Below are 23,668 nucleotides of genomic sequence, written 5' to 3' on the forward strand. Positions count from 1 at the left end.
TAATAGAAATGGAGATAAGACAAAAAAACATGTGTTTCCTATTACATTGGTTTTAAAATTAGGGTAGGCAGGTATTGTAAAAAAAAATATATATATATATATATATATATATATATATATATATATATATATATATATATATATATAGGTAGATAGATAAATAGTTATTATAATGATTAAAATATATAATGTACTAAACACTTCAAGTACTGGGTTAATCTGGCTTAATTAGATGCACAAATCAATTTCATGACTTTTTAAAATTCTTTTTACCCTGGGGGAAAAAAGTGCTAGGGTCATTATTATGCTGGTATCCAGTGATCTGGTACTCTCAATTTGTACTCTACTTATGCTGGTATCCTATGGTCTAACACTCTAAATTTATACACTACTTATGCTGGTATCCATTGGTCTAACACTCTCAATTTATACACTTCTTATGTTGGTATCCAATGGTCTGGTACTCTCAATTTGTACACTACTTATGCTGGTATCCTATGGTCTGACACTCAATTTATACACTTATTATGCTGTATACAATGGTCTGGTACTCTCAATTTGTACACTATTTATGCTGTTATCTGTGCAGTACACTTAAGAGTTTAATTACCTCCAGTACAGTTTAAAAAAATGCAGTTCCAAACACCACGAAGCTCAAAAGGCTCCATGCTTATTCTCCCAACCTGACATAATCTTTGGGTTTATTTTGAATTTTATATGGTGACGGCTATGAGCTTTAACACCATGTGACATACTCCAATCAACACAAGATGTCAATAAATGCAACTGTTGAAATTCCTACATTCCCCCCACCCAAAAAATCAAAATATTCCTTGTGATACTAATGTGCTGACTGTTTGAACAATTTAAGAGTTTACTGTCTTTTTCATCTTTAACATGCTTCAGTCCACACGACACCATTTTAGAAAATGCTATACAAGCAACAGCTTCATAACACGTGTTTTTTTTAAAAAAATTGTTCAGTTTAATGCATCTGAGGTATTTCTGTAAATTTAGACTGTTATCCTAATGAACTCCACTGAATGTACAACAAAACCCAGATCCAAATCAAACAAGGACAAGCCAACATCCAGATTTTATCACACTGACAGTATTTTCATAATTTTTTTTTATTATTCCTTAAGGCCATAATTTAAGGGTCATTTCAGTAAGACTTATGGTCAAATCGTAAGGGTCAGACAATGGATGCTCACACGGTTTGCCTTTTCCCAATTCAAACTGCAGTTTTATTTACTATGATAAATAAGCGAAGCATGAATATCTGAAATTAGTTAATGGGAAATCTTAAGCATTCATGGGGTATATATCTTACCCTGGTGTGTCCTACAGCAGCAAATATCATGGGATCATCGGAATGATACTGTGGGTACATCTGCACTCCAAATATTGGTTGCTTATGATCCTCCTGTGGGAAGACAGTATTTGTATGAAACTTTAAAATCTCTTAAATTCACTCACAAGCATGTCCATATTACATTATTTTGCATCACTTTATAACAATAGACTTGAAATCCTTACTTGAATATTATTTTAAGCATCCTAATCTTAAAAGCAGATCTGGAAATATTAAACATATCTGCATTTCATTAGAAATATTAAACATATCTGCATTTCATTAGAAATATTAAACATATCTGCATTTCATTAGAAATATTAAACATATCTGCATTTCATAAGTTTTAGATCTGGAAGAGATCATCTTTCTTTAAGAACAAAACATGTATAACAATTTTTGCTATTTACCATATTGTTATTTCCAGTCACCTGAATGCAACTTGTACATCTGTACTGACCACTCACCCAAATGCAATTTATACATCTGTACTGACCACTCACCCAAATGCAACTTGTACATCTGTACTGACCACTCACCCAAATGCAACTTGTACATCTGTACTAACCACCCAACTTAATGCAATTTGTACATCTGCACTGACCACTCACCCGAATGAAATTTGTACATCTGTACTGCAGCTTGACCTTTTTGCCTTTGTATTTACCACGACCAAATCGCCGCCCTCCTGAAGTTGGAGTCTCACTTCGTGATGTAGAGTCATCAAGAATGGTACTGGCAGTGCTTGATATGTCATCCTTAAGACAAAAAATGTCTTATAAATGAAAAATACGTACATGTATGGTTACATACTTATGATGGGAAATGAAATGTATGTAGAACTGAGAAAGCTATCAGGGACTCTAAAAGGACCACAAAATTGTGTCACTTACATAGAGGCAATGACAATAAAACGTAAAAAAGGGGATCTGAAAATGTTGTCATTTCTATAAAGGTTATAAAGTAAAATGATTTACAAGTTTTATCTTGCAAAACTTTCCCTGTTTCTTGCTAGCTGTGTATGACAAGCATGGGTTATGTAATATTATGCAATAATGCATGGTCAACTCCCTTGAATGCCCTCCTATACCCACAAGTAGAAAAATCCATTGCCTGGGGGCCCGGGCAAACTGAAAATGACAGGAATAATTTTCCCCAGTGTGAAAGCCTGGTCATGTAACTGAAAAATATTACTAAAAAATGATAATGTTCAATTATCATGGAATTTTATATTGTTTCAAGTGACAAATATTTGATCATTAAATTGTCACTCCAGGTATCTACAGTAGAGGAGTGCATAAAATTCTGTAGTTCACTGTTTGCTATCAGTAAGAGGACTACTCATTATCTGATTAAGTAATCAAAGTCCACACCACCTGCCACTCAAGGTGAATTTGTAGTAAAGAGAGTCCATATGACCCGCCCCTCGGGGTGAATACATAGTAATCACAGTCCATACCACCCAGGGCTATTCCATTTAAAAACACATGGTACCTAGGGAAGGCAGTTTTTGAAAAATATATGCTAGGGTACTTTGATTTCACAGAGTTCATATTAAAATGATAAGAAAATTCTAAATTGCATATATGGGTGAGTACCCAACTTCAAAAGTGCCTTCCCTGAGTCCCATGTATGTTTTAATGGAACAGCCCCCACCACTCAGGGTGAATACATAGTAATTACAGTCCATACCACCTGTCCCTCAGAGAGATCTCTAAACTTGTGTGACTTTCCATTCTCATGACTGATGGTCATTATAATGTAAAATTAGGTCTAACACTACAAGGGATAAAATGTTGCTGACTAATTTTCATTACAGCAACCTTGGGGGGGGGGGGACTGCAGTAATTTAATGGGCAACCTGATTATAAAAAAAAAAAGTTCTCAAAGGTGATTGCCCAAGGGCAACAACAGATGTTCCCAATATTTCTGCCCCTTTATAGGGGCCCCGAGTGGCCTAGTGGTCTAAAGTGCTCTCCATTACAGATCACTGCCATCTCACCCCTGTCTGCGCCAGTTCGAGTCTCGGATTCAGCCAGTGTGGGTATGTGAGAATGCTTGCCGGTAGCTTCTCATGGGTCCCTGGTATTTTCCAGGGTTTTCCTGGGTTCTTCCTCCACCATTAATACTGGCTGTCATGTATAGCCTATCGTGTACTGAAAAATGGCATTAAACCCCACAACAACAACAATCTACCCCTTTATAGCATGCCCTGATGACCCATTTATAAATACACCATTCCCTTACTTTGGCATGCCCTGATGACCCACTTATAAATACACCATTCCCTTACTTTGGCATGCCCTGATAACCCACATAAAATACACCATTCCCTTACTTTGGCATGCCCTGATGACCCACTTATAAATACACCATTCCCTTACTTTGGCATGCTTTGATGACCCACTTATAAATACAACATTCCCTTACTTTGGCATGCCCTGATAGCCCACTTATAAATACAACATTCCCTTACTTTGGCATGCCCTGATGACCCACTTATAAATACACCATTCCCTTACTTTATCATGCCGTGATGACCCACTTATAAATACACCATTCCCTTACTTTGGTATGCCCTGATGACCCACTTATAAATACACCATTCCCTTACTTTGGCATGCCCTGATGACCTACTTATAAATACAACATTCCCTTATTTTGGCATGCCCTGATGAACCACTTATAAATACAACATTCCCTTATTTTGGCACGCCCTGATGAACCACTTATAAATACAACATTCCCTTACTTTGGCATGCCCTGATGACCCACTTATAAATACACCATTCCCTTACTTTATCATGCCGTGATGACCCACTTATAAATACACCATTCCCTTACTTTGGCATGCCCTGATGACCCACTTATAAATACACCATTCGCTTACTTTGGTATGCCCTGATGACCTACTTATAAATACAACATTCCCTTATTTTGGCACGCCCTGATGAACCACTTATAAATACAACATTCCCTTACTTTGGCATGCCCTGATAACCCACATAAAAATACACCATTCCCTTACTTTGGCATGCCCTGATGACCCACTTATAAATACACCATTCCCTTACTTTATCATGCCCTGATGAACCACTTATAAATACAACATTCCCTTACTTTGGCATGCCCTGATAACCCACATAAAAATACACCATTCCCTTACTTTGGCATACCCTGATGACCCACTTATAAATACACCATTCCCTTACTTTATCATGCCCTGATAACCCACTTATAAATACAACATTCCCTTACTTTGGCATGCCTTGATAGCCCACTTATAAATACACCATTCCATTACTTTGGCATGCTTTGATGACCCACTTATAAATACACCATTCCCTTACTTTATCATGCCCTGATGAACCACTTATAAATACACCATTCCCTTACTTTGGCATGCCTTGATAGCCCACTTATAAATACACCATTCCATTACTTTGGCATGCTTTGATGACCCACTTATAAATACACCATTCCCTTACTTTGGCATGCCCTGATGACCCACTTATAAATACACCATTCCCTTACTTTATCATGCCCTGATGAACCACTTATAAATACAACATTCCCTTACTTTGGCATGCCCTGATAACCCACATAAAAATACACCATTCCCTTACTTTGGCATGCCCTGATGACCCACTTATAAATACACCATTCCCTTACTTTATCATACCCTGATGAACCACTTATAAATACAACATTCCCTTACTTTGGCATGCCTTGATAGCCCACTTATAAATACAACATTCCCTTACTTTGGCATGCCCTGATGACCCACTTATAAATACACCATTCCCTTACTTTATCATGCCCTGATAACCCACTTATAAATACAACATTCCCTTACTTTGGCATGCCTTGATAGCCCACTTATAAATACACCATTCCATTACTTTGGCATGCTTTGATGACCCACTTATAAATACAACATTCCCTTACTTTGGCATGCCCTGATAACCCACATAAAAATACACCATTCCCTTACTTTGGCATGCCCTGATGACCCACTTATAAATACACCATTCCCTTACTTTATCATGCCCTGATAACCCACTTATAAATACAACATTCCCTTACTTTGGCATGCCTTGATAGCCCACTTATAAATACAACATTCCCTTACTTTGGCATGCCCTGATGACCCACTTATAAATACACCATTCCCTTACTTTGGCATGCCCTGATGACCCACTTATAAATACACCATTCCCTTACTTTGGCATGCCTTGATAGCCCACTTATAAATACAACATTCCCTTACTTTGGCATGCCCTGATGACCCACTTATAAATACACCATTCCCTTACTTTGGCATGCCCTGATAACCCACTTATAAATACACCATTTCCTTACTTTGGCATGCCCTGATGACCCACTTATAAATACACCATTCCCTTACTTTGGCATGCCCTGATGACCCACTTATAAATACAACATTCCCTTAGTTTGGCATGCCCTGATAACCCACATAAAAATACACCATTCCCTTACTTTGGCATGCCCTGATGACCCACTTATAAATACAACATTCCCTTACTTTATCATGCCCTGATGAACCACTTATAAATACAACATTCCCTTACTTTGGCATGCCCTGATAACCCACATAAAAATACACCATTCCCTTACTTTGGCATGCCCTGATGACCCACTTATAAATACAATATTCCCTTACTTTATCATGCCCTGATGAACCACTTATAAATACAACATTCCCTTACTTTGGCATGCCCTGATAACCCACATAAAAATACACCATTCCCTTACTTTGGCATGCCCTGATCACCCACTTATAAATACAACATCCCCTTACTTTGGCATGCCCTGATAACCCACTTATAAATACAACATTCCCTTACTTTGGCATGCCCTGATGACCCACTTATAAATACAACATTCCCTTACTTTGGCATGCCCTGATGACCCACATAAAAATACACCATTCCCTTACTTTGGCATGCCCTGATAACCCACTTATAAATACAACATTCCCTTACTTTGGCATGCCTTGATAGCCCACTTATAAATACAACATTCCCTTACTTTGGCATGCCCTGATAACCCACATAAAAATACACCATTCCCTTACTTTGGCATGCCCTGATGACCCACTTATAAATACAACATTCCCTTACTTTATCATGCCCTGATGAACCACTTATAAATACAACATTCCCTTACTTTGGCATGCCCTGATGACCCACTTATAAATACACCATTCCCTTACTTTGGCATGCCCTGATCACCCACTTATAAATACAACATTCCCTTACTTTGGCATGCCCTGATGACCCACTTATAAATACAACATTCCCTTACTTTGGCATGCCCTGATGACCCACATAAAAATACACCATTCCCTTACTTTGGCATGCCCTGATGACCCACTTATAAATACAACATTCCCTTACTTTATCATGCCCTGATGAACCACTTATAAATACAACATTCCCTTACTTTGGCATGCCCTGATAACCCACATAAAAATACACCATTCCCTTACTTTGGCATGCCCTGATGACCCACTTATAAATACAACATCCCCTTACTTTGGCATGCCCTGATAGCCCACTTATAAATACAACATTCCCTTACTTTGGCATGCCCTGATGACCCACTTATAAATACACCATTCCCTTACTTTGGCATGCCCTGATAACCCACTTATAAATACAACATTCCCTTACTTTGGCATGCCCTGATGACCCACTTATAAATACACCATTCCCTTACTTTGGCATGCCCTGATGACCCACTTATAAATACAACATTCCCTTACTTTGGCATGCCCTGATGACCCACTTATAAATACACCATTCCCTTACTTTGGCATGCCCTGATGACCCACTTATAAATACAACATTCCCTTACTTTATCATGCCCTGATGAACCACTTATAAATACAACATTCCCTTACTTTGGCATGCCCTGATAACCCACATAAAAATACACCATTCCCTTACTTTGGCATGCCCTGATGACCCACTTATAAATACAACATTCCCTTACTTTGGCATGCCCTGATAGCCCACTTATAAATACAACATTCCCTTACTTTGGCATGCCCTGATAACCCACATAAAAATACACCATTCCCTTACTTTGGCATGCCCTGATGACCCACTTATAAATACACCATTCCCTTACTTTTGCATGCCCTGATGACCCACTTATAAATACAACATCCCCTTACTTTGGCATGCCCTGATGACCCACTTATAAATACAACATTCCCTTACTTTGGCATGCCCTGATAGCCCACTTATAAATACACCATTCCCTTACTTTGGCATGCCCTGATGACCCACTTATAAATACACCATTCCCTTACTTTTGCATGCCCTGATGACCCACTTATAAATACAACATTCCCTTACTTTGGCATGCCCTGATAGCCCACTTATAAATACACCATTCCCTTACTTTGGCATGCCCTGATGACCCACTTATAAATACAACATTCCCTTATTTTGGCATGCCTTGATAACCCACTTCTACTGTGGAAGAAGATGTGGATTCAAATTTTTCGTTTTAAAAAAGGTGAAAAATAGACTCAATTTGTTTAACATTTAAAAATGGTGACAAAATTGCTAAATGAAAGATTGATATATCACTTGTTTTATCATTGAAATCTGTGGTATGGGCACATTAAAAAGGAATTAACATCATGAAATTGGCAAGTTTTTATAAAAAACTGTATATTCTGGAAGACTGTCTTTAACAAAAACCTTTACTCATTAAATAACACAATATGCCACTAAATATCAATGAAAATGTTTGAAAATGCCTATTGGTGGCAATACTGTACAAATTAAATGCCTACTGATGGCAACACGGTACAAATTAAAAATGCCTACTGACGGCAACACTGTACAAATGCCAATTAAAGAACTCTTGTCAAGTGAAAATTGTGTTTTAAGTTATTTTTCCATTCACTCTCTTTCCAATCATTAAAAATGTCATATGCCATGAAAACATGAAAAGATTAAGCAAAAAGTCAAGGCCATGCTAGCTAGTTCTTCCGTAAGAACCTAGTTAAATTATTACTCGGCAGTTAAGCTGAATTTATTCTGACAACTGTTGAGAACTTAATGGTCCCGGGGCATGATAACATGAGCTTTTGTTGTTGTTGTTGTTGTTGTTGTAGGGTTTAACGCCATTTTTCAGCACACGATAGGCTATACATGGCGGCCAGTATTAATGGTGGAGAAAGAACCCAGGAAATCCCCGGAAAGAACCACCGACCCTCGAAGCTACTGGCAAGCTTTCTCACATACCCACACTGGCCAAATCCGAGACTAGATCCCATGCAGACAGAGGTGAGATGGCAGTGATCCGTAATGGAGAGCGCTTTAGACCACTCGGCCACTCGGGGCCCGATAACATGAGCTAATCAAGAAACTGTTGCAGACAATATGTGAATATCAATTCCTCTTTCCAAAATAGATAAACTCACATGCTATGCATGGAGTCATAAGTGTGTTCTTGGTTGTGTTAATTCTGTTCGAAAGAAAGGTCTAGTTCGGTCATGTATCGACACTGATGCTTCAGTGTCAATGAATAGTTAAGATCTTTAGTTGGCATTAATTAAAATTAGGATGAACAGTATGGTATGAAGTAACTTGCACCTTTGCTCCAAGTACATCTACTGGCAGTTGTTTCGAAGTAATTTAGACATCTCTTTTTGATTGCCATTTAATACAGAACTTTCAGAAAGTAAAAAAACAATTAAGAGGGCCTTAGCATATTTTATTAAACATTGTACTGACTTATAAGACTATAATCTCATTACTCCTAATGGTTAAAATTAAGTCAATGTGTTGTTTTAAAGTCATATGGCCAAAATACACTGCATGTATGTCCATCTAAACATACTTGAATACAATGGGCATGAATACATGTATAACAATTTTTATACACGTTTATTATAACATACAAAACAGATTTTTCAACTTAAAAAAAAGTGTAGCTTAAAACCAACGTTAAATGGATACTGAGAATTGAGGACATAATTCAAATGAGAAAGAAAACACATACACACAAAATATACTGGTACCATCTGGTGATCTTTTTGGTGACAACATTTTTTGCTCTTAAAAAATGTATATATAATCTTGGGTTTAGAGATGAGAAATTCAAAGGCACCATGACAGGAAGCTGCAAACTTGGATATAAAATTGCACTCAAATCTATTGTTACACAAACAAATCCTTTGTTTGTATTGACAAACCACCCTACCATGGCATTGTTATATCATAATCCACTTATGCTGATGTCTGACCTTAGTACTCTGCACTGTAATATAACCCAAATAGTATTGCTACCTGACAAGCTATAATCCACCACCTCTGAAGGCAGATCTACCAGACGATGGCAATTTGTTTCCTTTTTGAAAAATGTACCAGAAAAAATAGTTTTGCTGAAAACTTCAAAGAAAATTGATTACCTTTGAAGCATCGATTGTTCTGTGTATATACTAAGCAAATGTATTTTAAAAAATTCTGTCTCCGTCAATGTTTTACAATTATCCAATGTTGCCGCAGCAATAATAAACAGGCATTTGTTTGGTCCTTCAAAGAGTGCCTTTAGCAGCACCTTCAATAACAGATGAACCTTCATCAAAGCAAGCTGAAGACCTTTGATCAAAGAAAGTCAGCAACAAACTTAAATAAAAATATTGTTTCATTTTTCATAGTGATTGGAACATATTTATTGTGCCCTGAAAGTTTGCAACAAAAAAGTTAATGCTTAGGATCACCACCAGTTAAAACCCAAATTAAAGTTCCAATATTTTGAAACAACAGATATCTGGCCATCGAGTTAAATGAAGGTGGGACATCTCGCAAGTATGTTAAACTTTTTAATTTGCTCACGTTTTCTTTTCCCTATGATAAGCCGCATCCCCTTGGTAACCTCAGCATCATGGTAGTTGTCTCTGGCTGACCAATTTAAATACATATAGCATATAACAACTATACACCGACACGCTAAAAGGATAATAAATATAGTGAATTGTTGGGACATATATTTAAATGTTCAATGTCAAACTGATGTCTCTTTATATATATTTATTATAAATCTCTCTTTTTATTATACTCTTAACACCAGATTATTTGCATTTAATAGCAATTAGTTTATTTGTTTAAAGAAAAAAAAAACAGATTATACACGGTATTAACTTCGATAACGAAAATACGGAACCGCTGAAAACATGTTATTCAAGCATTCGTTTGAGATTTCAGTTATAATGATAAGAAGTTGGTGCTCTAATATACATATATATATATAAATAACGTCAGTTATCGTCTGTATTACCATTTCATCACCAGAGCCATCATTGTGAATTGTGAGAGAAAGTTTAGGTCGTTTTTGCAAAACTGGCATTGTTACTAGACTTTCTTCGCTATCCGACATCTTGAATATCATGTGACAATCATGTGAGCTTTGGCGGGAAAATCGATACGGGAGCACCGGAGATGTATAACGTGTGTGTGTGTGTCTGTGTGTGTTATTTAGATTTTTAACGTAGCTGTATCAATTTTTTTAGTCATATCGCTACGATATCTGCAGTGTGACGGTTTATAGTGATGTCTAGCACTGAGGCATCATGCTGTAGACATGTAACACTAACCTCTTAATGCTGAGCGCCAAGCGAGGCAGCTGTTAGTACCATTTTTGTAAGTCTTTGGTATGACTCGGCCGGGGTTCGAACCCGCGACCTCCCGCATTCGAGGCGGACGTTCTAACCACTAGGCCACCGGCGCGGTTATAAGCATAACATAGTGGCTGATTTAGGCCTACGGTAAAGTAGTTGGTATTTGTAACATGCAGAATGTTGGCATACCTCTATACTACTTTCATGAAATGAGGCTAAGATTATCTATGTTGCGGTTTGCACCGAGACAAGGATATCCCAGTAGTGAGGCGATCAAGGAAAAGGTTAATAATTGTTAGGTGTTGGAAGTGTTGTGAAACGAGTGTCTCGATCCACGTTCTATTGTTGTTCAAAATACAGTCCTGCACATTCATACGAATATGTTAATGAAGGCATTGAGGCGACCTGTCGACCCTAAGCAAACAAAAAAATACAAACATAAACATAAACATAAACTCCACAATAGAAAACATACATTTTTTAAAGTTGTGCGTAGACACCATTACTGGGATGACCTGATTGATATAACCAGACTGAGATAAGAAAAGTAAGTTTAGCAAAACAGCTAGATTTCTCTGTTGCAGGGGCGACAATAAAAATGTCCACAACATTGTTGTGTATTTCTACAACAGTTGCTGTATATTTTTCACATATGAAATTAGACCGTTCCGGTGGCCTAGTGGTTAGAGCGTCCACCCCGGATGCTCGACGTCGTGGGTTCGATCTCCGGCCGAGTCATACCAAAGACTTCTAAAAATGGTACTAACAGCTGCCTCGCTAGGCGCTCAGCATTAAGAGGTTAGTGTTAGGACTGGTCGGTCTGGTGTCAGGATAATGTGACTGGGTGGGACATCATGTCTACATGTCTGCGGCATGATGCCCCAGTGCTAGACATCACTTCAAACTGCCACACAGCAGACATCGTAGCGATATGACTTGAAAATTGTAAAAGCTACGTTAAAAATCTAAATCACACACACACACACACACACACACACACACACTTATGAAATTACAGGAATGAAAAAAATATGAAAACTCGCCAATACGTTTCTATATTTCACCCTTATGTATGTATGTATGTATGTACGACGATGACCACTTTAGTCACCCATTGTTTGGGGAGGGGGGGTAGAGGTCTGCGGGTGCGCAAGTGGCTGAAGAGGCCGATGTGCGCCCTGAATGTTCTATGGCATTGTGGACGGGGGACGGCAGAAAAGCAGATCGTGGGGTCACTGGTTCGGGCTTTCCTGGCCTGCATCCTTTGTTTTGCTACGGCTGTACTATTGGCATCGCAAGCTCCGATGGAGCGCCACACGCCCCTGTCCTAAACCGTCTGCTCCCGCGTGTCAGTGCATGTATATATATATATATATATATATATATATATGACTATAGCAATGCATAAGTGACAACCAAATGTACAGTGACATCTGGTAACAAAATACAACGTACCGATCGGATATTGACTCCATAGTTTCCGTGTCTTTAAATGCGACTATTCTTCACGAAACGCGTACATTGTGCCGTTTGCTTATAATCTTCATCTTCTAACTATTTCTCATGTTATTTTTTCTTGCACAGTATCAAATTAAAAAACAGTTCAGGGTTGTTTTCTCATAATTTTTTCAAAACAATTGCAAGGCGAACATCGTTTCTCTTCCATGATAATTCATAAGTTGATTAATTTATCGGGAAACTCTGGATTTATGTATTTGAAAAGTCATACCGCATCTTTAAGGCCTCTTTGACAATTCCTAATGATGCATTTAAGTGAAACGGCGATTTAATCATCTCTGTGACGTTACGCAAACTCCACTGATTTGATATGATGATGCCACAATGTCAGAATCGGTTACATCAGTAGATTCTTTCAGAATACTATACACGTCAATCTGTAAATTGTTTTGCGATTTATATTAACTTCAGCGATTGTTTAATACAAAAACATTTTCTGCTACAGTTGGTATAAAATATTCCCTGCCAATATTCTCGTACTAACTCTGCCACAGAAAATATACACATCTTTGAGGCGAACAATAATTCTATTTCTGCAGTCGCATAGTATAGCCAAAGTCAATAATATAGACCTGACTGAAAACTTCGGTTATGTGTAATACAGTTGTTTTCGCTTTGTTTACTACGCTAGCATTTATGCTGATTATGGTCAAAATAAACAATTTTGTGCATTATCAATGCTATAATAACGTTTTTTGTTCGTTACTGATATAGGTCAGTCTTCTACCCTTTGACTATCCTCTTGCAAGGGTGCCTGTTGGTGATTTTCACGGATTACAGTCAGCAGGTTCGCATACATGCGCATGTGATTTCCTCTTTTCGTCTTGCTTACTCTTTTCCTTTTCTTGTTCGTTATTCTTCTTTCTAACGTTGTATAAATGTGTCTAACTCTTCTGTATATTTCTTTAACCAAGGACTGAACAATCGGGATAATCACCATAGACTGATAATGATGGAAAAGAACGGGAACAATTTTGCTAAGAAGATAAGAAATCGCACGAAGTCGATTGAAGTCGTTCTCCTCTGGGGGATACTCGCTACAGCAGCAGTAGTCATACTATCACTCCGAATATCAGAAAGTATCTATTGCAGGCACACCTAAACTAAATGTTTTCATTCAGCAATGCGAATTTTATTTTCACTGTTCTTTCAGAATTGTAAATCGGCGGATCGCTCATCTATCTGATATATATATATATATATATATATATATATATATATATATATATATATATATATATATATATATATATCTGTGTGTGCGTGTGTGTGAAAGTGACGTCACGCGTCCACTGTAGTCTGATTGGAAGATTGAAAACACACTCTGACTGAATTATGTCACACGCTTTCTGATTGGTGCACCCACCATCAGTCCTATGCTATATATATAAATGTGTTTGCCCATTGTGTCACATATTTTCAAGGAGAATATGTGTACAAACGTACGCATCTACCATTATTTCCAGTTTGTTCCTCATTCCAGACTTCCCAGTGTATGTCAAGGCAACGTGGACTATCACAGAGATCGAGACATTGCTATTCAGAAGGATGCCTTGAGAGATGTTTGGTTTATCTACCAGCCGTAAGATGAAGCTTGAGAGGAAGAACAGTGAAACAGTGCCACCTCTGTTAACTACGTTTTTTAATCGCCACAACTTCCCTTTCCTTTCTCTTATCAAAGAGATACTACTCAATCATTGCAAGTTTGTTTGTGTGTGTTTATATTTTGTATACCTTTGTCTATTCACAACTAAAACGTAAACCCTTTCCCAGTGTATCATTATGTTTGTATGTGTGAGTGTATAGAGTGTGTATTCACGCTCCTACTTTGTTGTGTGTGATGGTGTGTGATTTCATCCCTCTTCTTTTACATCATGCACTTTTCTTTGGTTAGTAGGTGGGTGTTGCTGGTTATTGGCATGTTGATGACAGAATATCTGCGTTGGTTAGTACATGACTGGGTATTGGTCACTCCAAACATCGTGTTGGATAGTAAGTGTAGAATGTTGAATAATATATGACCGAGTCCTGATTCACGCCAAAAGAAATTTCGTTCGGTCCATAAAAAATAGTATCACATCTGAGAAACGCAAAAACGAACTTCCAGAAAACTGAGAACGACGGCTTGCACCTACAACGTAAATGTGTGAGTTCAAGTAGTGCGTAAAACTTAGTCAAATTAGATTTTTATAGTCAAGACGAAACGATCTCTTTTCGAACAAGAAAGCAGACACCAAGCGACAATGGCGATCCGTGTCACACAAAACTTTTCAAAATGTATATTATCAGAGGTTTGTTCTAGCGATCTGCACGGTTAAATTAAATGTTGATGTATTTTGCAATAAGACGGACACAATTTCCATGGGATCGCCCATGGTACGATTGTTCGTGCATTAGTTTAATTTTTAAAAATATTTTTTTACATAAATCGCCTATAGGATAGACCCAGTAAAGCATGGCCATTCTCGTCACTGTCTGAATAGCTACTCAAGTCAATTCGAAGCGAACGCGGTAAGAAAATAAGTATAGCCAATGAAATGGCTTACAACGGGTGATGCATTGTTTTGTTCTAGGGCTGTGTGGCATAATAATCCCTATGTTCTTGCGTTGTTACCATTACAGTGCAGACAGACTGAAATGTGAACTTACAAGCCCTCTTTGTGTGTGTTGTACCATTTCCTCTTACCACATCAAAATACTGAGCGTCACAGTATTGGTTCGCGTTTTCAAGCTGACCATTTTTTTATATCTCACTTAAACATTTCGACATGAACACTCACATCGGTAGAGTCAGAACAGACGTGTTACAATATTGAGGGGCATGTTATCTTTTCTTTTTCAAACTAATAAATTTGGGGTTTGTATGAAGTAAAGAACCGAAAGTACAGTGAAACTCAAGGATGATGACCCAATCTGTCTGTCTATTGATGCGTGTATTTACTTAAGAAGAAATATGACCTCTAAAACACAAAGAGATACGGCAAGCATGATTAGATTAAACACAACGATGTTTTCCTTCACGCCCGTGTAATTTAGAGTTTCAATCGTCTTTGAAGACAAACTTGGTCTCCTTTTGTAGGGCTTGAAATAATAAAAAAAAATGAAAAATCTTAAGCACTTTGCTATAGATAATTTCATCAACAGACCAAACAACATAAATACCGTTACAACAATAGAAAGCCTTAAATCTTCTATCAAAAAGAAATGCATGAAAAAAATTAAAGATTAACGATAACTAACCAATGAAACCGAATTTAACAAAGGCAATGACATGTGAAGAAATGCCTCTCACTTTGGAAAGGTAGGCGAATGTACTCTGTCATGCACCGTCAACTTGAAAAAAATTATAAACAGAGAGAAACCTGAATTCAAAATTCAGTTGTTTCTTTTTCTTCAAAATTAGTTCGTTTCTTTTTTCTTTTTTTTTTTTTGGAACAAATCTAAGCACTAATATAGAGTGGAAAAGGGAAAATGCACATACAAGCTTTGATATTTCTGAAAAAAGGAGGGGATATTCCTAACGTTCATAACCACCTATATATGCTTGGACTTGTCTGTGACTTATCCACAAAACAAGATATACATATTTCTGGTCAAGCTGCAAGTGTGTGCGTGTTTTTGAAAATGGTAAAAATTGGATATACAATTTTCTCGTGACACTTATAAAGTGAAGAGTCTGTGCAAGTGTCAAAAGCCAAAGTCATATAAGTTTTGTATTTTGTACGGCTTGTAAAGATTTCCACTTTAGAAAATGTGAAGTATCACAAGTTATTATCACAAACAGAAGTGGAACATAGGGGCTTGCAAGAAAGAAAATAACCCAGACAGTTGGTGTCATCAAGAGTGCTAGAGACGGTACCCGAACTTGCTTGCCTGCTTACTTGAATTAAAGTGATTTTCGCTCTAATGGAGCATGTATCACTGGTTTAATAACGCACCGCGTGATTTTTAATTACTCCTGGGGAAGGAAAGAGAGCCTCATCCCCCAGGCTTTTATCTACTCACAGACTATTTTTAAATTTAGCCACTCAGGTGTAGGACTAACTAGTCCTTAACAACCTGACTGAAAGACTTTAAACATGAGTTGGAATTGTCTCACCACACACTCATTTTTCTGTCCGAGCGTGGTAAAGGAGGAAAAAGGTGCTCAGCAAGACAGCCATGGATGTTAAGCACTCACCAAAACGTTAGCCCGTACTTATTTCAAATCAAGTCCCGTTTTTGCTAATGGACAATAAAAGGTACCAATAATGTGTTAACCACCTGTGCAATTAGTTCAAATCTAACGAGTCTGTTAAATTTCCTACTTCCTAACATATCTGTCTAATATTAGTACTTAGTGTACATAAAAATAGCCATACTGATCTTATTTTAAATTATTATGTCTAAGCGACATATACCAGTTTGGTCACTGTTAGGTTTAAAAAGTTAAGTTTGTTGTGGTGTTCCAATGGGTCAAGTTTGTTTCGAGAATAGTTTAGTCAAGGAGGGATACCAAGCCAAATATGGTTCCCTATTTAATAAAAAGCAATCTTTTGGAGCCCTAAAAAAAAGTCTGTTTTTTCTGTTAGAAGGTAACTCGTCTCTCTTTTGCTTTCACGTTCTTTCCCGTACTCCTAGTCTCATGATTCTTGATATCAGGAAATGCGTAGCCATGATGGGCGGTAATGTAAGCAGCGGTTTCTACCAGCTGACTGAGGGGGTATCCAGTGTAGGCTTGTCTGTAGAATTGGGGAAGAACTCTGACCCCTAATCCCCATTGAGAAAGTCTTGGTTTAAAGGTGTCTAGAGATTTGTAGGCAACGTATTGTATGGCTGTAATAAACTGCCCTGCTATGTTGACGTCATACAATGCTTGATCTAGCCCCATTTCGGTGTACTTCTCAACGAGGGTCAGCGTCCCCCTCCTCCTCAACCGCCTCAATTTCCTCTTCTGGTTCTGATACTAATTCTTCAGTTGAGGTAGATAGTTTCAAATCCGCTGCTATGGTGTCTGTCGCTGTTATTGTTGTTGTGGTTGTTCTTTCAGCTGAGATTGCCTGTAGTATCGGAGTGAGAAAAGAACGTAGTGCCTCCGATAATTACATTTGAGTTTGCCATACCGTTTGTGTAACATAATTGGACCTTTGTTTTGCCACCACTCTTTCCGGGACGGGTTGTTTGTTAGGTATAGTCGGCTGTTGACTAGCTGTTATTTGTGTTCTCGAGGTGGGTGGAGAGTAGTTAAGTGGGATACTATACGTACAATGGGAATTAGCATTACAGAGACCCCTGGGACAATATACGTACAATGGAAATTTAACATGGCGAAAAATCGTGGGTCAATATACGTACAAGGGGATTTAACATGGAGAAAAATCGTGGGACAATATACGTACAATGGAAATTTAACATGGAGAAAAACGCTGGGCCACTTTAGGGACAATGGGAATTTAATATAGAGTTTGGGTCTGTCTAGGGACAAGGGAAATTAACATGGGGAATAGAGTTTGGGCTTTTGCTATTTTTTTTTTTTTTTTAAAAAGTTTTTTTTAAATTTAAATTTAAATTTAAATTTAAATTTAAATTTTAAAAAAAGGGGTAGGCAATGGAAAGGCTATCTCTTTTCGAGAAATATGGCTGGCCCTGAAAAGGGCCTTTTTGTTTTCTTCTGCTTCTAGTTTCTTCTTTTTCTCCACCAAGTTCTTATTTTATCTCCAACACTCTTTCTCTTCTTTTCTTTCTTTTTTTTCTCCTGCTCTTCTTTCTTCTTCTCTTCCTCCTCTTCTTTCTTCCTCTTCTCATTTTCTTCTTCTTTTTCAATCTTTTCGTTCCATTTGCTTATTCTTATTCTTTCCTCTTCATCCTCCTTCTCCTCCTTTATCTCTTTCATGACACCACTAATCTTGTCCTTTACCTTTTTTAAGTTATTAATTTCCTTCTTTACACGATGGGGACTATAGGAATAATGGTCTTCAACCAGTCTTATCAACATCTGCTCCATCATTCCTAAGTTGTCTAAAACGTCTTGTAATGTTTGTATTTTGTCCATTTGGTTAGAAGCCATCTTCTTTTTTATTCTTTGCAGAATGGTTTGAACGACGAATACTGTGGGTTCTTATACTTAAAGCGCGTACGTGAAGGAAAACATCCCCCTAAAACGTAAAATTGATCTTACCTAGATCATGACCAAACAACGCGCGGACGTGAAGGAAAACATCCCCTACTTTTTCATTTCATATAATAAAACCCAAACTATACTCTCCACATACGCTAAGAAACAATAAACAAATCCATAATCTACTATCCACACAATCGTACGTGAGCGGGTACAAACATAAACACACAAACACAAACACACAAACACATACGCTAAGAAACAATAAACAAAATCCATAATCTACTATCCTCACAATCGTACGTGAGCGCTTACAAAACCCAAACTATACTCTTCACATACGCTAAGAAACAATAAACAAATCCATAATCTACTATCCACACAATCGTACGTGAGCGGGTACAAACACAAACACACAAACACAAACACACAAACACATACGCTAAGAAACAATAAACAAATCCATAATCTACTATCCACACAATCGTACGTGAGCGGTTACAAAACCCAAACTATACTCTCCACATACGCTAAGAAACAATAAACAAAATCCATAATCTACTATCCACACAATCGTACGTGAGCGGTTACAAAACCCAAACTATACTCTCCACATACGCTAAGAAACAATAAAGAAACCCATAATCTACTATTCACACAAACATACCTTAGCTCTTACAAGCACCAACACACAAACACATACCCTCACACTATCTTAGAAAAGAGTTAGTGTTTATATTCACACTACTCTACCTACACATTGGCAAATTGATGGTTATTTCTTTTCTAGAGTATTGGGTAGCCCTGAAAAGGGCTGTTTTTTTGGAACTTCATGGACACCTGGTTAATGGTGGCACCTTCCAGGCCTGGCGCCACATACACATCTTATCCCCCAGTTACTTTTTACTTTTTGGGGGGAGAGAGCAGAGGCAGGATATGTCGCTTCAGAATCCCAATTTTCGCTCTCTGGGATTCTGAAATTTATTCTTCTTCTCTTCTTTTCCTTCTCCTCCTCCTCTTCTTTGTTTCTTCTCTCCTCCTCTTTGTATCTTCTTTCCTCTTCTTCTTCTTCTTTATATCTTCTCTCCTCCTCTTCTTTTTTTCTTCTTTCCTCCTCCTCTCTTATCCTTCCCTCCTCCACAATGGCTTCCGCGGCCAGTTCATTCAACAGGCGCCTGGCATATTCCAGATGCACATGAAGTTCCAACAGTTTAGACAGTCTCGTGTTCATTTTTGGTGTTGATCAATCAACAAGGGTAGCTAGACTGCCCAGCGAGTTTCAATTTATAGTGAAAGCGCGGACGTGAAGGAAAACATCCCCCTAAAAAACATAAAATTGATGTTACCTACATCATGACCAAAAACAACAACGCGCGGACCTAAAAGAAACACTCACTCACTTTTTTATGCTACCCATCACTATTTTAAAATTTTTTATAAATCACTTCATTAGACTATCCACATACGCAAAGCAATCCAATCTAACTCCAAATATACACCTCAAACACCAAAAAAAACATGATTTTAATCTACTATTCATACCAACTTACTTAAGCACTTACTAACACACAAACACATACCCTCACATTTTTTAAAAAAGAGTTAGTGTTTATTTTCACACTACTCTACCTACACACACTGGCAAATCGATCGTTATTTCTTTTCTAGAGTATTGGGGTAGCCCTGAAAAGGGCTGTTTTTTTGTTTGCTATGGCATTCTTTTTTTAGTTTCTAAGAATGCGATGTCCTCTGAGGATAGACTTTCTGGCGATAGGTCTGCTTCTTCGGAAAGAAAAGAAGAACTCTTTGGTGCCGATACGGCAATCGACAAAGCCTCTGTCAGGTTCAGGTTGCTGCTGCTGCTGCTCTTGTTGTTGTTGTTGCTGCTGTCTCTGAAGTCTGTACTTCTCTGTCCATTCTTCTTTTTCCCTGTTCATTTCTTCTCTGAAGAGCTCTTCTATCAGGTCTTCAGTGATTTTTAACATTCTCACATTCTCTATTTCTTCTGGCTTCGGTATCAGACTGTGTCTGACCCTATGCAAATTCACGTAGGCTTCGTTGAGTTTAGCTAGTTTGGAGCACATCTTCTTAGGAGGATGAGTCGACAATGGATGGTTAGACTGGAAACAACCCGGTCCTTAAAGTTAAAGCGCGGACGTGAAGGAAAACATCCCCCACACGGTTTTTGAGTCGCAACGTTTAGTGAGTGTCATGAGAGGGATAGTAAGAAATGAAAGAGCATCAATCCAACATTCTTATAGCTAAACAAAAGACAAAGGCATTTTTTTTCAAAACACAACATTTTTTATTCAAAAATCACTTAACACTAAACAACAACTCTAACATTTTTAACAATAATCCAACAATATAACATCAAACAATTTTTTTCAAAACACAACATTTTTTATTCAAAAATCACTTAACACTAAACAACAAGAACTCTAACATTTTTTAACAATAATCCAACACTAAAAGTTTCTCCACTAGGTAAAGAGGGATAACAGTCTTCCATGGTTTCTAGTAATCTAAGATGACTTCTCTCAAACTGTTGATTTCTATGGTATTATCGAATTCTGCATACAGGATGACGTTCACCGTTTCATCAGGGTCTCGGTCTTTAAACTGAATTTCCACACGAATCTGGCCGGATTTTATAGGGTGGAAATGTCCCTCGTCGCTGCCTTGGTCTGGAGTGAAATCGAAAGCCCACAAAGCGTAGCCTCCTGCATAATCCTCGTACGTAATACCGTGACTGGTATTGGTTCCTAACTGTCCGGTGGCTTCGTACAGGGACAAGTACGATCTCAAGTAATTCTTCTTGGTGAAGTCAGGTTCGAAAGGTCGGGTACACAAGGTCTTGCCATCGCGACTGACTTCGATTTTGGACACGCCAAAGTGTTGAAAGTAGAAAGGATTTTTTTCGGCAGCTCCGTTGAAGGCTGTATTCTCGACGATACCAACGATCAAACGTTTGGGTAACTGTCCTTGGAACAGATGATCTTCGATCATGGATCGCTGTCCCTTGGGAATGGTGAAGGTTTTCACTTCCACGCGTCGTATGGGATACTTGGCGGTCGTTCTACTCAACGTCTGACTGATGTCGTTTCCCACTTTAGGTAACACTTCCACACGGCGTACGTAGAGTCTGGCTTCTAGGATTTTGGTTTTGTAACCGTCACTATCAGCCATCAAATGGAAAGCGGCACTGCTACGATTCAGTCTCAGGCGGACATCCACCCCGTTCAGCAAATACTTTTCTTGCAACCACATGTCCAAATGCAAACGATCCATCAGTTCTAAACTTGTGTCGGCTCCCGTGATTCTTTTTCTTCGTTCTACAAATCCATCATTGTTGTCTTTCTTTTCATCAGTTTCCAATATTTCAAACTTGGTAGGTTCGTCAGCTTCCCATACCACACAGGCATTGAGATGAGTGTTCTTGGCATCTATTCCGTACGTCAAGAGATTTTCCAGGTAGGCACGATAAGGGCAAGTATCCATGCTGCTACTGACCAGTTTGTTATTCAAGTACAAGTCCACTCCACTGAACAAGGAATGCATGAAATTGTTGACGGGAGCTACTGCTTCATCGTCTATAGCACCTCCAGTCTTATCTAGAATTTTGACTTTCAGGTACAAGTAACTGCTATTCAGATCGATGTAATCTTCGGGCTGTCCTTTGATTTCAAACTCGATGGGAGCGGAATAGGTCAGTGAGGAGACGGGGTGAAATTCCACCCACTGGGATTCTTGCATGGTCATCATGGTAGGGGGCATGGCAAACAGATCCAGTTCCGTCTTGGAACAAGCACAAGATTCTCGGTGCATCATTTTTTTGTCTCTTTTCTCAATAATGGAAAACGTCTAAGTCTCGAACGGTTCTTCTTTTCTTGGCCTTTCTCGCTTGAAGTCTGGTGAAAGGGTGTTTTCTTCGTCGTCTCTTTCTGCCTTGTCCTTGCTGAATGCCTGACTCGGTAGCGTGCAGGGCATTTATAAGTGTTTCTCGTTGGCCTAAAATGTCTTTGCCCGTTTGCAGCAAGACATTTTTGCCTGCCCTCATGAAGGCTTCTTTAGGGTTTTGTTTGTCGATGATGACATTTTGGAGAAATTCTTTGCCTTGCGTCAGTGCCGCATCTTTCAAGGCGTGCAATCCGCGTGTCACCATCGGTTTCAACACCGGGGCCACCGAACGAAAGGCCGATTTTAACATGTCTCCTAAACCGTGTCCTCGCTGTCGAGCAACCCCTCGGTACACTGGATACATGACTTACTTACGAGTCGTGAGAGAACCGTTTTCGAAAATGGAGTTTCACCGTGACTTTTCCTTTCGGTGAATGGAATATTTTGTCCCAGATCTCCTTTTATAGCAATGTTGACCGTGTCCAAATACGACTTACTGACAGGCAAATAGTGAGGATGGACAAATTCGCGGTGGACGTGGTAAGTGTTTCCACCTTCCTCGTCAGCGTTCGTGGCAGAATCCACTTTGAAAGGAATGACACGCAGTAACGGTACGGAGGTGTGTCCCACCACGTTGTACTCCACCACATCGGAATACACGAACATCAAATTCAGTCCTTGGTTCAGTTCTACCGGGGCACGAAATAACTTGCTAAAAGACTCGTTGTCGTAAACGATGGGTAATTCGTTTTTCTTGAGCATGGCCTTTCTCATGTCCATGTCTCCGCCCAACATGTCAAACAATTCAGGACAAAATAAAATGGACACGATTTTACTTCGTTCAAATTTCATCAAGAAGCGACGAGCTGCTTTGTGGTACTCCATGGTGACATTTTTGTTGACATGCTCCAAAGCTTTCAGAAACACGACATTAAACCTGGAGGTTATGGTGCTGACCAAATGTTGACCACTAAAATAATAGCCTGGGGGAATGAACAAGTGATAGGTGGTGTACTTTTGTGTACGGGTTTTCTTGTCATATTTGACATTGCTATCCATCCACTGTTGCATTTGCTCGTCATGAACTTCCACGTCAAAAAAATTTTGATTGGGAAGGACATTGAGGACTTGGGTC

The 23,668-nt window shown here is 38.5% G+C and overlaps 1 protein-coding gene across 1 annotated transcript in view; it reads right to left on the reverse strand.

The window, feature by feature from the left end:
- Positions 1-10,777, reverse strand: part of LOC149785897 (polycomb protein EED-like) — an 80,777-nt gene extending 70,000 nt beyond the window's left edge. Inside the window, exons 1-3 of the mRNA XM_089976108.1 lie at positions 10,679-10,777; positions 1,966-2,112; positions 1,334-1,426 (exon numbers count right to left, since the gene is read on the reverse strand). Coding sequence (XP_089832234.1) covers positions 1,334-1,426; positions 1,966-2,112; positions 10,679-10,777 — 339 coding nt within the window. The remainder of the gene's footprint in view (positions 1-1,333; positions 1,427-1,965; positions 2,113-10,678) is intronic.
- Positions 10,778-23,668: the final 12,891 nt, after the last annotated feature.

This window comes from Sinohyriopsis cumingii, chromosome 12 (assembly GCF_028554795.1).
Source record: "Sinohyriopsis cumingii isolate HCF-2022 chromosome 12, ASM2855479v2, whole genome shotgun sequence".
Taxonomy (NCBI): Eukaryota; Metazoa; Mollusca; class Bivalvia; order Unionida; family Unionidae; genus Sinohyriopsis; species Sinohyriopsis cumingii.